General features: G+C 39.2%; 1 protein-coding gene across 4 annotated transcripts in view; it reads left to right on the forward strand.

Moving 5' to 3' along the window:
- Positions 1-16525, forward strand: part of ndst3 (N-deacetylase/N-sulfotransferase (heparan glucosaminyl) 3) — a 44841-nt gene that overhangs the window by 4116 nt on the left and 24200 nt on the right. For all 4 annotated transcript variants that reach the window (XM_044346932.1, XM_044346931.1, XM_044346933.1 and 1 more), the window contains 3 exons: positions 9313-9400; positions 10889-11043; positions 12477-12662. In XM_044346932.1, coding sequence (XP_044202867.1) covers positions 9313-9400; positions 10889-11043; positions 12477-12662 — 429 coding nt within the window. The remainder of the gene's footprint in view (positions 1-9312; positions 9401-10888; positions 11044-12476; positions 12663-16525) is intronic.

Below are 16525 nucleotides of genomic sequence, written 5' to 3' on the forward strand. Positions count from 1 at the left end.
AGGAGAGTCAGCCATGCAGCCTGCCTCTCAAGGCAGCTATTGTTTCAACACACACGCTTGCATGAGCAAAGACATACACACATAGGCATGCACTTCCACACATGTACACATAGAGAAATACAGTGTTTGCACACACTCACATGCATGTAAGACTTCATTTCTGTGGGAAGCTGACATCTATAAGAGAAAAAAAAAAATCTCAGGTTTGCTGGAGTGTTGATAAAACCCTTCAGCATGAGGAATTTTGTTTTAAATCGGTGGTCACATTCTCCCACTGTGTCAGCACTGAGGGGCATTGAAGGGAAACAAATTGTGTTCGTTGGGTAGGGCTGGGTCAGTTTCCGGTTTTGCTGGTCTGGTCTGGTGTTTGAGCTTAAGCTGGTTTGATTCTATGCAAACCAACTGAACCAGCATTTGTCATCATTAGATGTAAATTGACACTAAGTCACACTGGCGACGGTGCACAGGTCCTCTTTTCTTACGTAAATGTTGTTATTTGGATAAACTGACCACATATCGCCTAAAAGATATTAAAACTTGATGAAGTGATATATTAACAGTCCTACAGCGAAAATGACAACAGCTTTATCTCTGCCATCATCACTGCCGGTTGGTGTGAAATGCATTCTGGGATACTTAACTTAAGCTACCTTTGGCCAACCAATGGTGTAACATCATCACTCAGTCAGGGACAGTCAGGTTGCGTTTGTAAAGCTGGTCCCACTGGTGCGATGTTGAATGGTTGTCGTGAGAAAGAAAAACTCGATGTCACAATCAGTTGTCCTGATTGTGTTGCCGCTACATTCTCATTCATGGGCCGTCATTATGTTCCGCTCGGAGCGGCTGAGTCAGGCGCAACACCTAGTGGTAAAATTCGATATTACCAGTCCAGTCTGGTATTTGGCTTAATATTAAACCAGTTTGAAAATGTTTACATCGGCCCAACCCTGTCAGTGGGTTTTCATGTGTGGGAGTGTGTGTGGGACTCTAAGACAGGTGAGATTTATGTGATATGCATGAGCTAAGGCCAAAGGCTTCTGCCCATCTCAGTGCAGCCACAGGATATACATGATAGGGAGATATGCGTGTGTGTGTGTGTGTATATATATGTGTGTGTTTGTGCGTGGGTGTTTTCTGAATCACTATTTTAGATTAGAATGTCACTTTCCGTCAATGGCTGACACCTGTACCGTCGGGCCAAGTGAGCCACCTGTCCGTGGCTGAAACTTGGGGAGGAGATGAGAGGAATGGGGAGGCTGAGAAAACAGGACTGCAGTGGGTGGTGAAGTGGAGAGGAATTCCACCCTTGAATATAAAAAAGATGCTTGTATCCAAAAAGGATAAAAGAGTGTATATCCAAACACACACACACAAACACACACATACACACACACACAAACACAGACCATGCGTGCACACACACACACACACACACACACACACACTCACAAAATGAGCACACAACCACTCTCTAGTTGGGAGTTTTCATTTTAAGTCTGCCTGACTCTTCAGCTTTGTAGCATAAATATACATGAGGATGAACCAGTGCCGTAGCAGAAGGACGGGGAGATGGGGATGGAGGAAGAGGTCGAGAGAGGGAGATGGAGAGATGGATAAATAGTGAGAGGGGCAGAAAAAAAGAGAGATTGATGCTATTTGAAACACTCACACTACTCCAACATTTCTTCTCTCTCCTTCAGGATAGTTGGCAATCATAGAGAGGAAGACTAGAGGAAAAAAAGAAGGAAAAGATTTGCAGGGAGAGAGGAAGAGAGGAGAAGAGTGGGGAAGGTGGTGTATGGTGCCTAGGGGAAGAGCTAGCAGCTAACTTTACGCGATTTCAGAGAAACAAAATGCTGAAGGGAAATAGTGAAGCAGAGGGGAGGAGGTGCAGGAGCAGAAATATGGTGATTTGTAGCAGCCCTCCACGGAGAGCCTCGGGTAGAGTTGTCAGATTACAGTCTGAACAAGGCATATTTTAAGTAACAAGTAAACGTGTAAACCGTGATTATGTATTAATAATCGTGCATAAACACATGTGCGCATTCAAATCAGCCAATTTATTGTAGTACAGTAGTATCTTTTCAGTGTCATATATTTGTCATGATGGGGTTTATTTGATTTGTAAATCATGTTCGCTTTCAGATGGGCTGATGAATGGAAGTTTTTCCTTTCTAGCAAAATGTAATTGAAAAGCTGTTGAAAGGATGAGTCATACTAGATGACCAAGTCAAGCATTCATCTAGCTTTCGCTGAAGGTTACAGCTTGAAAAGATGTCTCTTTATTCAATTAAAAAGATGAATGCATGTGGAATTCAAGAAATTATTTAATCATGAAAGCAAGATGTTTCCACAAAGTGAAGCTAAGGTTGTGTAAAATAGTGTGGGTGTGATGATATGATATGTGATGAAAACGAGGAAACTGTCCTAAGTTGGAATTTGGGACAGACTAACTGATGGCCATGATGACATTACAGATCAGAAAAAAGGACATCTTATATTTTATTTTGAATATTTTAAATATTACTCTAAATATTCTGAGATGATTTTGTAACAAGCAGATATCAGTAACAAGTCACACCACAGCGCACATATCACAGTGAATAATTATGAATGACACAGAAACTATGTGAAAATATAAATCTGCTTCAAAAACAGCTTATGTGTAACACTACATCGGAGTATGTAACAGGATGTGTTAGTGGCCTTTTAGTAGGACAAGGTGTTTGCATTGCCAGTGTTAGAAATCCCCTCTTACCTCAGTAAAGCCAACATTCATCTCCTGCTCTCCCAGACAGAAGAGGAGAAAAGAGTGAGACAGAGAGAGAGAAAGGCCAATTAAAATGCCACCCTCCTTCTCTCTGCACTCTTCATTAGTCTCACCCCACGAGTTCATCTGGTGACAAACAATACCCACACCCCCTGGTGTGTCCTGTGTGCACACACTCACACACACAGCTGTATTTCCTCTATTAAAAATGATTCACGGGGAGGCACCCCACGCATGACATTTTTCAAAATGAGGGATGATGCCAGTCAAAAAACCCCCATCAATGACGCGCGCGTGCCGGCGCTTGTGTTTTTTAATTCATCCGTCTAGGTTTTCTTTTCTCTGCCTCCATTGGAGTCGTCGCTGGGAGGTGTCCGGTTGTTGTCTTCAGATCCCTCTTCATCACCTTCCTCCTACTCGGTCTCCTCCTCCTGCATTCACCTTTCCTCCTCGCCTGAGTCATTGATTACTATCTCCTGCCTATTTGTATTCTTACCTAAACCTCTCTCTCAACTTGTTTGTGCTCTTTTCCTCCCTAAGATGTTCTCTGCCTTCATGTCATCCAGGTTGAGAGGACACACTCACACACAAACACACATGCAAACACAAATAATGCATGTGAACTAAAAAGCAAAGACACATGTGCTCACTTTGCACATAGAACTTAGCGTGTTGATCATCCTTAAAGGTGGGTCTGAACTCAGTGAAAAGCGCTGTCACCTCACATTAACTAAGAATCCTCCCTTTCTCTGATGTGTGGTTAAATACTCACCATGTTTGTATGTGTGTAAGTTCGATTGTCCAGTGATGAACTGTCATCATTTCAGAGGAAAGTCCCTCCCTGACCATTTTATATTGTGACAGCCCATCCCTTGCACTCTTGAAAAGTTATAGTTGGCTAAAATAAGATTTAACCCCTTTTACATTTGAGAGCAATGAAAACACCATAAATCCTAAATTTTAACCTTACATTTTATGACTTTAACTAAAATAAAGAATATACAAAAATGGAAATTTATTTTTGTGCAGCAGAAACACATTTTATACATAGAAGGCTCTCTGGGTTAAATGTGACCTGAATTTATTCAGAAATTAAAAAATTCTGCACATTCAATAACATTCATTGAAATCGTTATGACTGATGAGGTACATTAAAAATAGATTTGTGTTCAGATATTTGTTACAGAGACTAATTATGAAGGCATTTTGTGAAGGGTTGGAATACTAACAGTTTGTAAGGGTGAAGCATGTACTTTCAAGGAAACAATGGGGCAGTTATTTAAATTTCATTACTCGTGTTTCAATTGGCAAATGAAATAATTACAACTTTCATGTGGCCTAATAAGCCATAAATTGTTTTTTTGCCTGTAGGACAGAGCAATGTATGACTGAAGAGGACAGATAATGATGTTGGGGTGTTTGAAATGAAGAATTTAAATGTTCAGGCCTGTGAGGAAGACACACGAGGCAAAGTCTTTTTTTCATGTCTTTATGATCACTTTGGTTCTTACAGATGACCTAAAATTGAAAACACAACAAAAAAGGCAGGAAATATCTAGACTTCAATGAAGGTCTTTGGCTTAGCAGTCTGTAATTTATTGTGCAATCCTACTTACAGTTAATCTTTAGACCTAATTAAGTATGATGCATATTTGCCACTTAAGTCAATGGAACTGAGCTCACATCCTCATATCCGTTTATTACTTTGCCAAATGCTGTTACATAAGTGATGAAAAAAAAGACATAAGCAGTGGAGAAAAGATCTGAAAACCAGTGGAGAGAGAAGGAAAAGGGAGAAAAAGAGAAGGCTTTTGGAGGCGCAAACTTCTTTTTTAATGCAAGTTCAGACAACATCATTTGAGTTCAGACAGCATCATTTATTTAATACATGGCAAAAGCTGGCACCATTGATAAGGAATCTTAGGTGTCAGGTTTTAATGTAGGTGGGAATGGGAAAAAAGAGATGACATATAGGACAGCAGAGGAGAACAGGATATTGCTTCCAGCATGATGCTTTCTGACATCTGTTCTCATTCGTGCCCTGATCTGGACAAGTGAAATTATCAGTCTGCAAGAGGAGAAGTTTTACAGTTACTCTGTTAGATAAAAAAAAAAAAAATTACATGTTTACATATGAGGGATTTTCTTTCTTTTTTTAAACATAAAGTGCAAAAAAGACGGTCATCGCGGTGTCATTGTAATGAATCCCCCAAAGAAACTATTTGTCAACAAGAAAATGATCTTAATATCTTTTTTGTTTAATTAACATTTTTTTTTTGTCAGTGCTCTCATTTTTACTCAAAATTAACTCTGTGAATGTGGCTTTGTGCCATGCATTATTTTTCACAAAATGAGGCAGGTTCTGCGGTCACAGCAATCACTGAAACTCAAAATCCTTGTGGGCCTGCCAAGTAGAATTCAGTGTAAGTATAGCGATGCCAAAGCAATCACAAGAACCTTGGATCCGTAAATGCAAGTGAATAGATGATTTTGTAAAATGCTCCAATAAAAAAAAAAAAAAAAAAAGGCTACATTGACTTGGATTTGACAAGCAAGACTGGAAGTGAGACAGAGAAGGGAAGAGTAAGCAAAACGAAGACTGGCATTAACTGGTAAAGTGCTCTTCCTGCTCATCAAATAGAAATGCCTGACCCAGTTAAATTTGCTGGTCTGGTGTTCACATTACATGCACAGATACACACACACACAGGCACAAGCTCGTATAGAGGAATCAAGAACTTTGACCTGCTTTCGTACAAGGATGAAACCCCATAAGATGTGTCTAATTTTCTCGTTGCCCTAAAATCTGTTTGCATATGAATGCTCACTTGCAAATAATTTATTTTATAATTACTTTTGTTATTTTAGATCTCCCAACCAGGCTTAAGGCTGTGAAAAGAAAAGCAAAGCAAAGCAAAGCAAAGCAAAGCAAAGCAAAGAAAAGCAAAGAAAAGAAAAGAAAAGAAAAGAAAAGAAAAGAAAAGAAAAGAAAAGAAAAGTAAAAAAACAGTGCAAAGGCAAGAATGACAGAATGGGGATATGGTGGAGAGGTGGTTGGTGTAAAGGGTTTGTGAAGGCAGTGAATGCCAGCTGTCCAGATGCCTGTCTCCCATCTGTTTGAACCCCGACATCTAGCTGGCACCTCTTCCAGTGCTTACCACACACACACACATGCAAGTACACACAAGTACACACAGACATACACACACACACACACACACACAGTCGCTCTCACGTACACAGAAACAAACTGGCATTGCTTCTGACACTAGCAGTGTTAGGCAGCTGTGGGATTGGGCACAGAAATGAGGGCTATCGCTAACCGCTAATCCCAGTGTGTGTTTACCTTCATCACTAGGATTGTCAAGATCTCTCACATGCTACATAGTCCCTCCTCCTGCTAATCCAAATCCACCCTTCCTTCTTATAAAGTATCTTTTATGGCCCATTTTAAAACCATCCCCAGCTTTGAGCTCAATATCCAGCGGACAGATTGGCTCCATATTGCTCAAAGCCCTCCATTCTCTCGGATCTGCTGCCGTTACTCTCAGAAAAACAGCAGGAGAGGACTTCATTGTCCCTCAAAGCCAGAGTTAGGGTTTTGTCATGTGCTCAGTGCAAGTGTTTTTGTCCAAGTGTACTCCTTTTTATTGCTGGGCATAGTTTGTATACACTTCATGGTGATCTTCAGTAGTCCTCCCATCGCTTTCGACTCCTGAAAGGAAGATTTCTGAGAGCAACACTCTAGTTTGGGGAAAGTAAACTGCTCTCTTCTGTTTGGAGAACCTCTGGAGAGGAAGCATAGACTGAGTTTGAAGGGAAAAAAGTTATTAAAACAGAGAGGTTCAGCTGATATGCAAGTCACTCTGATCCTTATTTTACTGATACAAAAGAGAAATTTACTCAAAACTGAGCAAAACAGAAAGTATATTATTATAGTCTGTGTAAGCTAACATGTAGTATCATAAAGAAAACACACAAAAGTCACCCAAAATTCAAAATTGAGTGACATAGAAACAACAAGCTATGTTATTATATCTTTAAACTTTATAATTCTTAACAATTCAACATAAAATAAATAAATATATTGTCCTAGAAGGACATTTATATTAATAATAACAGGGTTTGAAATGATAAAGTTAGGATTATTTAGAATTTTACAATAGGCGACTTGTCAGTAATGTTCTCTTTATTGTCTGCAGCAGCATTATGCTATTATAAGCCAAGCTCTCTGAAATGAAACCAGTAAACTGCAAAGTTTATCTATTAAATGTAGCCTATTACATAATACATCTTTTGAATGGTTTTAAAACCACTTTGCAGAGACTGGAAACTTGCTTGAGAAAGCTGATCCATCACAGTGAGCAATGGGTTGCCTGTGAAAGTTTCATAATCAGTGCTGCAGCTGCGAGGGAGTATTTTGAAAACTCTTCTTTCTTGCTGGTGTATTCTCTGACATGTAAGATTTGAGTTTTGGCTGCGGAACAAAAATCTCTTTAATGCAAGAAACTGCCAAGTTCACATTAGTCCTTTCAGAACATCCATGTTTGCTTTTTGGAATTTGAAATTCCCAAAACATGGCTCGTCAGCGCAGTGCTTTTCAGGAGCCAACTATCAATTCTCGGATGACGGAGCACCATAAATGCAGCGCCATGTAGGCTTTTAAAAATGTTTCTCTGCTCATAGTGGCATTACCGCGCAATGAAGACATAACTTTCCCAAAATAGGAAGAAAATAAAGGTGACAAAATGTTCGCTGTGATAGTTAAATGGCAAAAGGGCTCGTATGGTCATTTGTGCCTCTGAGTCTCACTGACGCATCACAAAAATATCCTTTCATGGCTTTTCTGTTTTCTGCTATGGATGTTACGTAGCAGAATACAAATGAGGTGTTTAAACTAATATACTGCATACTTGGACACACACCTACGCCGACTCTCACATATACGAGCACACACGTTAATAATGCATTTCGACCAAGTGCATCGGGGAGTGTATATTGAGTTAGAATGCAAAGCACTCAGCTACAAACTTAATTTAATTCTTAAATCTCTGTATCCACACGTTTGTCTTTGTGTGTGTGTGTGTGTGTGTGTGTATGTGTGTGTGTGTGTGTGTGCGTGTGTGTGTGTGCGTGCGTGCGTGCGTGCGGGCATGCGTGTGTGTGTGTGTGTGTAAAATTTAGAGGATGTCATAATAGAGGAGACAGGGGATCAGATTAGGGAGCTGTGCACATCTGTCAGCATGCAGTCATCTTCAACACCATTAGATTAGAGCTAATTAAGACACTGTGCATGTGCCTGTATATTTGTGAGTTTGGGAGCCACACACACACACACACACATACACATACACAGGAGAGGATAAAATAAAGAGGGAGAAAGAAAGACTGCCTGGAACCGATTCCTTGCTCTGACATCAGCTGCTCAGGTCTCGTAAATCAGAGAAGGTTCCTGGGGATCGATTAAAAGCAGCATGACAAAGATTGGTAATAGAGATGTGGCGCTTAGCCCGACAGAAAGACCCTACAGACGGAGAAATATAGAGAGAATATATAGAGAGAGTTTCAGAAATAAACAAAATATTTGTGGGGGCAAACGGTGAGAAGTGCAACGATAGCAAGAAGATGGGGTGGGAGAGTGCAAGAGAAAGAGCAAGGGGAGAGAGTTATAGAAAGAGAGAGGGAGCGATCTTTCCTCCATGCTGCTTCAGCCTTCCTTTCAAATTAGAACAGCCCCGTCTCCTGAGAATGTGACATTTTCACGGAGCAAGCGAGAGAGAGATGGAGGTTCAGAGAACAGTGAGGGGGGTGGGGGGGAGACAAATGGGGAAGGGGGGCAGAGAGGTGACTGCAGGTTTTCAGAAGCGGGAAGATGGAAGAAAAGAGGGAGAGTCAGAATGAGAGGAGGCAGTAGTTGAGGAGAGAGAGAGAGAGAGAGGGAGAGAGAGAGAGGGGGGGGGTTGCTGGGTTTCATTTGGTAGTGTTAGGGATGGATGGAGTGAATGATGAGAAGGGAGGAGTGTGTGGGAGGGTTATTAGTCCACCCTCCAGAGGCTACTAATGCACTGACCTTCATTAACTCGCATTACTGTCGGTGTGTGACTGTGTGTGCAAGTGTGCAACTCTCTTTAGTTAACACTCATTACAGAGTCTTTGTTTAAAGGCCAGTAAACTAATGAAGTCATTAAATAAGTGGAGAAAATCCTGATTCACGCATTGAAACCAGCGACTGAGGTAACTTTAAGGACAGGAACAGCCACTTGTGCACATTGAAAACAGAATAAGAATTACAAAATAATGAAAAACACTGTAATGTCATAGGATGAGTTCCCACAGCCAACATGATAGTTCTCTGAGGTACCAGAGTTCACTTAAATGTACAACAGAGAGGCATTAGACCTGAATCAGGTGTTTATCTATGCAATTGCAGACAGGGGAGAGATGAAACTGATGTACTGAAGGGGATTCATGTTATTCTGTCTGTCTATCTATCTATCTATCTATCTATCTATCTATCTATCTATCTATCTGTCTGTCTGCAGGCTCTCCTTGATACTCAAAAGCAGTTGCGTTCTCAGATCTCCAACTTTACCTTCAACCTGGGCTTCTCTGGAAAGTTCTACCACACAGGTGAGCGCTGTAAGGCTGAAATAGAAATACTGTGCCTTTACTAGAACTATAAAGCATCACTGTAAAAAAAAAAAAAAATAGTATAACCTAGACCTAGCATGATTTATACATTACTTCACTACGTCTAGTGTCTAGTGTAGACACACAAAATGCATTAGTAAATTGTCAGAAATTTACTAAATTGGTGCAGACTTTTCGATAATTAGCTTCATGAAATAATGAGCTATCCATTGTTCTTATGTAAACTGAGCGTACAGTATGCCAGCAGTTTTACTAAAAAGCCGTTTTCATTTTCTACACTAAAACATCCCTTATTTCCCTTTTTGTTTTAATTGATATTTTCACATTTACAGTTTTGTTTGTACCTGCCACAATCCATCAATTGGAAACTTAGCAGTAATAGCAATTAATATTAATAATATAAGATGATCTTTACAATTAGTATTATGATTCAACTCTGTTTTGATCTCAAAAAAGCAGCACATTATCATATGGAAGTGTCTAAATAACTTTATTCTTTTCACTGTGAGTAGTCGTGATGGAAAATCTGTGCCTTATTTATTTGCAGGTTTGAAACATGGCACTTTGCATCATACAAAATGTGGACAAAATGATTCAGTTTTTTTTATGATGTAGATTTCTGTTGTGCATATAAACACAGATTACTGTATGTCAGTAACCATTTACACGTTCATATTAGACAGATAACAATGACTTGTGAAAGAAAGATCTATCAAGATGAAAACAAAAGTGCAAATGATTTAATTTAAATTTGTACATTTATTTTGCAAAAAATATAAAAAAAAAACAAGCAAACAGTAAAAAAAAACAACATTTAAATAAATTACATAAAGATGATTGCATTGAAATGAAGCATGAATTTACAGCACAGTAGTCACAGGAGGACTGAATTAATCCCACAAGCTTGCTGTAGTTTATAGTGTATACATGTGATAAGATATCCAATCTTTTTATCTTTTTCCGTCTCTAGATTTGGAGTTACAGAGTCATATTTATATACTGTAGGCATATTTGTGAGACTGTGACATACAGCTGTGTATTATAAGCTCTGTTGTGGTTCCAAGGACAGATTTTATAGATTTTTCGTGTTAAAGTGTTTAAATCTGCAGCAAGGGAACAAAGAAATAGGACACACTGGAAAAGAAAAATTGAGTTGAGACTGAACATGATTATAATTAGATGAAATCTGATATAGAATACAACATATTACCATAGCATCTGTTATTGCTATGGCATCATATTTCATCACCATGGTATCAGATCTCCTTATTTAGCAACACGAGCTTACAGTAAGACAACCCAGGTGCTTGATTATATAACCTTATACCAGTATGAAGCTGTGTACAGCAGCAATTTTTAACATGCTCTGAATCCTCATGAAGCATGCATTTGTATATGTGTCATTCCTTGTCCTTTTGTCCTTGTGTGTGTGTGTGTATGTGTGTGTGTGTGTGTTTGTGTTTGCAGGCACAGTGGAGGAGGACAAGGGAGACGATTTACTGTTGAAGTATGTGGATGAGTTCTGGTGGTTCCCCCACATGTGGAGCCACATGCAGCCTCACCTCTTCCACAACGAGTCCTCACTGCTGGAGCAGATGGTCCTCAACAAGGAGTTCGCTCTGGTGAGAATGGATGTACACGCGCACACACATAAACACACACATACACACATTTCTTGCAGCTGTCTATATCCTTGTTGCTTTCCTTTTGTGTGTCCTTTTAATCATTCTTTGTTTCTCATGATTGCATTTTCTTCAAGGATGTCTGTTGCTATTAGTAATTGTCATTTCTTTGCCACAGCAAATTACAGACATGATGTTAGCAGGTCATAGCACTGGCACTGTTATGACTAACTTTATTCACAGGCTAAAAAAGGAATACAGTTGTTATTTTCACTATGTTATATAGCATACAACACATGGGAAATATACAGCTTAAAACACACTGGCATATGCGTCCAGGAAGTGTGACATTCTTATTACACAGGACATAAACACTGGAGACCAGGGTTCAAGTCTCTTGTCCTTTGAAATGTTAGTTTTAGTTTCAAAATGTGCTTTATGTGTCGCAGGCAGATGCTGTCAGAAAAACAAATGAAAGACTTTGACAGGGAATGTTTTGCAGATGTGTGCAGTTTATTATGTCCTTGTTAAGTTGATTAGAAAAATTATAATCAGGGCGGAATTACACTTCCTGCAGAACATGCAAATTAGTTGCATATGAACGTATTTTTAAGAGGTTTGGATTGGGTCCACAACAACGTAGGAAAATAGTTTTACTTCTTTCACCATATGCAATAAGAATGCTTTTGCAAAATTTAACATTTTGTGCTAATTTTCTAAAACCTAACAATCATAATATTCCAGTGGGGAATGATGCACTTTGATGGGCACACCTGAGCCCTTTTTAATGTCTACTGTTTTAATCTGAAGTCCACAAGGTAGAGTACTATTGTTGCTCTGCTCTGCTCTGTTTTGCTGTGCTTTGTTGGTATGTGTGTGTGTGTGTGTGTGTGTGTGTGTGTGTGTGTGTGTGTGTGTGTGTGTGTGTGTGTGTGTGTGTGTGTGTGTGTGTGTGAGTGGAGATGATTTGTATGACCATACCGGAGTATCGTGTTACACATACAGTACAGTGATGGGGGAGCTGGTTCATGTTGTTGAAGGTGAATGTGATCATAAAATGTGATCCTTAACCTTTATCGTATACACACATACATACTCCACTCTCTCATCTCCTGACCATTGATGCTTGGCTTTGCCAGTGTGTGGCGAAGGACAACACCATCAGTCTGCAAGATGCACCCACAAACCATCCACCCTCACACTCATATACACATACACATAAAACATACACAAACTTTTTTTTTTTTTTTTCTTATTTCCAACCTTAAGGCCAGTGTCATAACAAACACAACACAAACCCATATGCTCCTTCTACAAGGTCAGGCTGTTGGGCTCAGTGTGTTTGCGTGTATAACACCTATAACTTGTGTGTTACAGTAATGTACATAACCCTCACACACATGTGTTTTTGTATATGTGTCTTCCCCATCTAGGAACACAACATTCCAGTGGACATGGGTTACGCCGTGGCCCCTCACCACTCAGGGGTCTACCCGGTACACCTGCAGCTGTACGAGGCTTGGAGACGTGTCTGGAACATCCGGGTCACCAGCACTGAAGAGTATCCCCACCTCAAGCCCGCCCGCTACCGCAAGGGCTTCATCCACAGCAACATCATGGTGAGACAAAATTCTTACAGTAATCACATGTCCGTGAAAAGCCTCAGGCGTGCATCATCAAGCACAAACGTGTGCTCATTCACATGCACATCCATAAATGCTCTTTGATCATTTGACATGTTTCTAAGCATATGTTAAAATTCATTAGCACCTTCACAACTAGCATATTTGTAATTGGACATCTCATTTTTTTTATTGTGCAGCTGAATGTGTAAATGACTGGTCTCGTTTGAAAATATATATCTTACAGCCAAACACCGTCATGATTATTTAATGTTTTTATTTTTGCTCTTTTAATCCTCTATAGGACTAGTATTCATGTTGCTTGTTGTTCACAGCTGATGGGTGTGGATATCCCATAGATTACAAGTCAGTGTTGACACATTTTACAGAATATGTTGGCCAGGCAGGGTGCAGATGTATGTGTTGTTTGACAAAAAGAGGTGAGTCAGGTTGGTCAGATAAATATGATAAATATCACAACCAAGTGCATCTGTGAAGAATTCCTGTATGTTATCATGTGCTTTCCCTTAACACCATTGATCATGCATTTTGGAGCTTTCATTCATATCACATGATCTTCATGATTCATCGGTCTTGAATCAAACCTAACACTCAAAGCGTGTTATGTGGTGTCTTTGACTGCCACAATTAAAAAGGATTTGTTTAATTTATATAACTGAAATTAAAGCCATTTAGAATTCTTGGAGCAACAAAATCAAAGCAGACTTACTGTAAATGGGGAATCGCTTGGTTAAAAGAGCCTGTTTTGATATGTTGCTTTGCTGATGCTCTTTTATTTTTACTTCAAAAAAAAAACTATTCATCTACTGTCTCTTTGTTCAAATAAGTGTTTGCTGAATAGTAAATTGTGTGCTGATTGTTTCTTGCAGTCTTGAACAGAAAATCAATGATGCCTTGCGTGGTTTGTAACCTCTTTGTGTGCGCACGCATACGTGTTTGTGTGTGCGTGTGTGTGATATGAATTATTTGACCTTGTCTCACCACAGCATGCTCAGCTCCACATTGATTCAATATTTAATGGCTGCCCAGTGCAGCTAAAGGGGTGAGCTCTGCTGTGTGTATGCGTCTGTGTGAGCATTTTTGTATTTGTATATATACGTGCAGGCTGTGAAACAGGCCTTGTACACTGTATTATAGGATAAGGATCTCGTAATGAGAGCATTTTTACACTTTCATGCTCCAATAAATAATTCATCAGTCAGTGTTTGAGAAAGCAAGAATAAAACTCTTGTCACCGATTTCACCTAAGCATGTTGTCTTCATCCCTTTCTCTGTTCCTCCTCCTTCTTTTTGCTCACTTGTCAGTCAGGCACTTTGTCAATGCGCACAACTGCTCCCTTATTGACAAAAGAGCCAATCACATCTGACACCAAAATTACCAGTCCATGTTGTTCTGCCATATTTGGATCTTGAGAAAACAATTTCAACAGACAGCTATGTCAATTTCCTAATCAGTTCTAGAAATCTGCTTTTTATTTCTTGACATCTTGTCACAGCATCCGAAAAGACAGCCACTTAATCCTACGTCCCTCCAATATAAAACCAAGCTGACAGTTTGACAGGTTATAATGTGTTATTATACATTATCAATAATAAAGTATCCAGAATGAGTAAATGGTAAATAGACTGCATTTATGTAGCGGCTTTCTTGTCTTATCAACCACTCAAAGTGCTTTACAATACATGCAAACTTTCATCCATTCACACGCACATTCATACACTGATGGCAGAGGCTGCTATGCAAGGTGCCAGCCTGCTCATCAGTAAGCAGGCAAAGCTTTATTTATATAGCGCTTTTTAAAACACACAGTTACAAAGTGCTTCACACACACACTCACACAAAAAAAATATAAATAGATAAATAATTAAAGCAAAATAAATTACTATATAAAACACAGCACAATGAGGAAAAGACCAAACTAAAAGGAACCAAAACATAAGATGGGAAGGTATCAGAGGCATCACTGAATCACTGATTTAAATAATAAGCCACTGAACAAAAATACATTTTTTTTTCTTAACAACATGAAACATCACAAAGAAAAATGGGAGAAACAACAAAGAAGAAACTGGCAGAAAAACTTTAATTTTTGTGTAATACAAGAGGAAAGCAACTTGGTATTGAAAAAAAGATTTTTAAGGAGAAACCTGACAGCAAAATTAAATCCCCAACAAAAATTGCTCTAACTTACCGACCCCAATGATGGATGCACTTTTTTGGAAAGTTTTGTTCCTATTGCCTTAAAGCATAGGTTCACAAATTTCCAAGTCTGTCCTAAAACAATAGTCAGGTGCCCAAATGAACATTGACATATGTTTTTCTTGCTGTAATCATTCCTCTTGTTCATACTGGCAATTAAGAGAACCCTTCATAAGGCACTTTCAATTTAAGTGACGGGGGACAAAATCCAAAGCCCTTCTTCTGTGCAAAAATATCTTTATAAATTTATTTGAAGCTAATATCAGGCTTCAGTTGTCCAAATTAGTCAAATCAAGTCAATATCTTTCAAAGTTCCTGTCTTCTTAGTGCCAAGTTCTCTCTTTTTGTCACAATCCTTCCACTGCAACTGAACAAGAAAACACTTTCCGTCAAGACACAGAGGGAATTATTTTAGTACCAAGACTGTAACTGTGGAAGATATCCACTTGATTTGACTAAATCTGACAGCTGAAGGCTCATATTATCTTCAGCTAAACTTTTAAATAATTTTTTACTCAAAACGAGCACAGTGTATTTTGTCCCCCATCACTTACTAGGGATGGGAATTGATAAGATTTAATCGATACCGATGCCATTACAGATTTTTTATCAGTTCCCTAATTGATTCCTGACAAATTTTCTGTGTGGAAAAAGGCCTACACAGGTTTTCAGCATCAACTCAACTGTTCTATTATCTCTGAGTCTGAAGACAGTGTAGAAACAGAGTAGAAAAAAACGCATGCATGTGACTCAAGTGTGCAAAAGCTTCACTGTTTAACTGCTGTTTAATTTGGAACCGGTTTGAACTTTGTGCAGCATTTAATTTTCATTTTCTTAGTTAAAGAAAAAATCAACATTACCAAGTTTCCAGCAGTGTAGACAAATGAGTTTGATGTCATTGTTTTGCAATGTGCAACTGTCAGAAAAACATGCCGGCATCAATAAAAGGAATTGATTAGCTTGGAGGCATACGATTCCAATGTATATGTCATTTTGGAGCTGGTTCTCGATTCCCATCCCTGTCACTCACTGTACATTTTAAGTGGATTCAGAGGGGATCTTCTAATGGTCAGTATGAACAGGAGGAATGATTACAGTGAGCAAAACCTGTTTCAGTGTTCATTTGGCCACCTGAATTTTTCAGACTTGAAAATTTGTGAACCTGTCCTTTAATCCTTACATTTTTATTGCATGGAAGAAACTTCTTTTCAATTTTTTAAGTTAGAAATTTCGTTCATGCACTGAAAACATGCTGGTAGGGGAGCAAGGACGCATGCAAATCAGAACAGATTGATGAAAGCTGATGATCAAGTTGACTGGGCTTTCATCAGCTGAGCTTTCCTGGTCTCTCAGCTCTCTTTCAGGAAATGAAGGGATTTCCGATGACTTGTTGATCATGTCGCTTATAGTCAGACTCCAGAGTGAGGGAAGCAAAATTATTCTTGAAGCCATCACTCCTGCCTACAGACTCTCCAGAGAGGATTCCCTGGTCTGGTGCTAGGCAGCTATATTCTGTACAGTGGACTGCTTTTTAGTTCTCTGAGGAAAATGTTAGGATACAATTACCTCTGGGAAGCTTCGGGTGACTCTCAGGTCTGTGAATTAGAATTATCTGCCACTGGTGGTCTCAGAGGTACCC

Source organism: Thunnus albacares, chromosome 3 (genome assembly GCF_914725855.1).
Source record: "Thunnus albacares chromosome 3, fThuAlb1.1, whole genome shotgun sequence".
NCBI lineage: Eukaryota > Metazoa > Chordata > Actinopteri > Scombriformes > Scombridae > Thunnus > Thunnus albacares.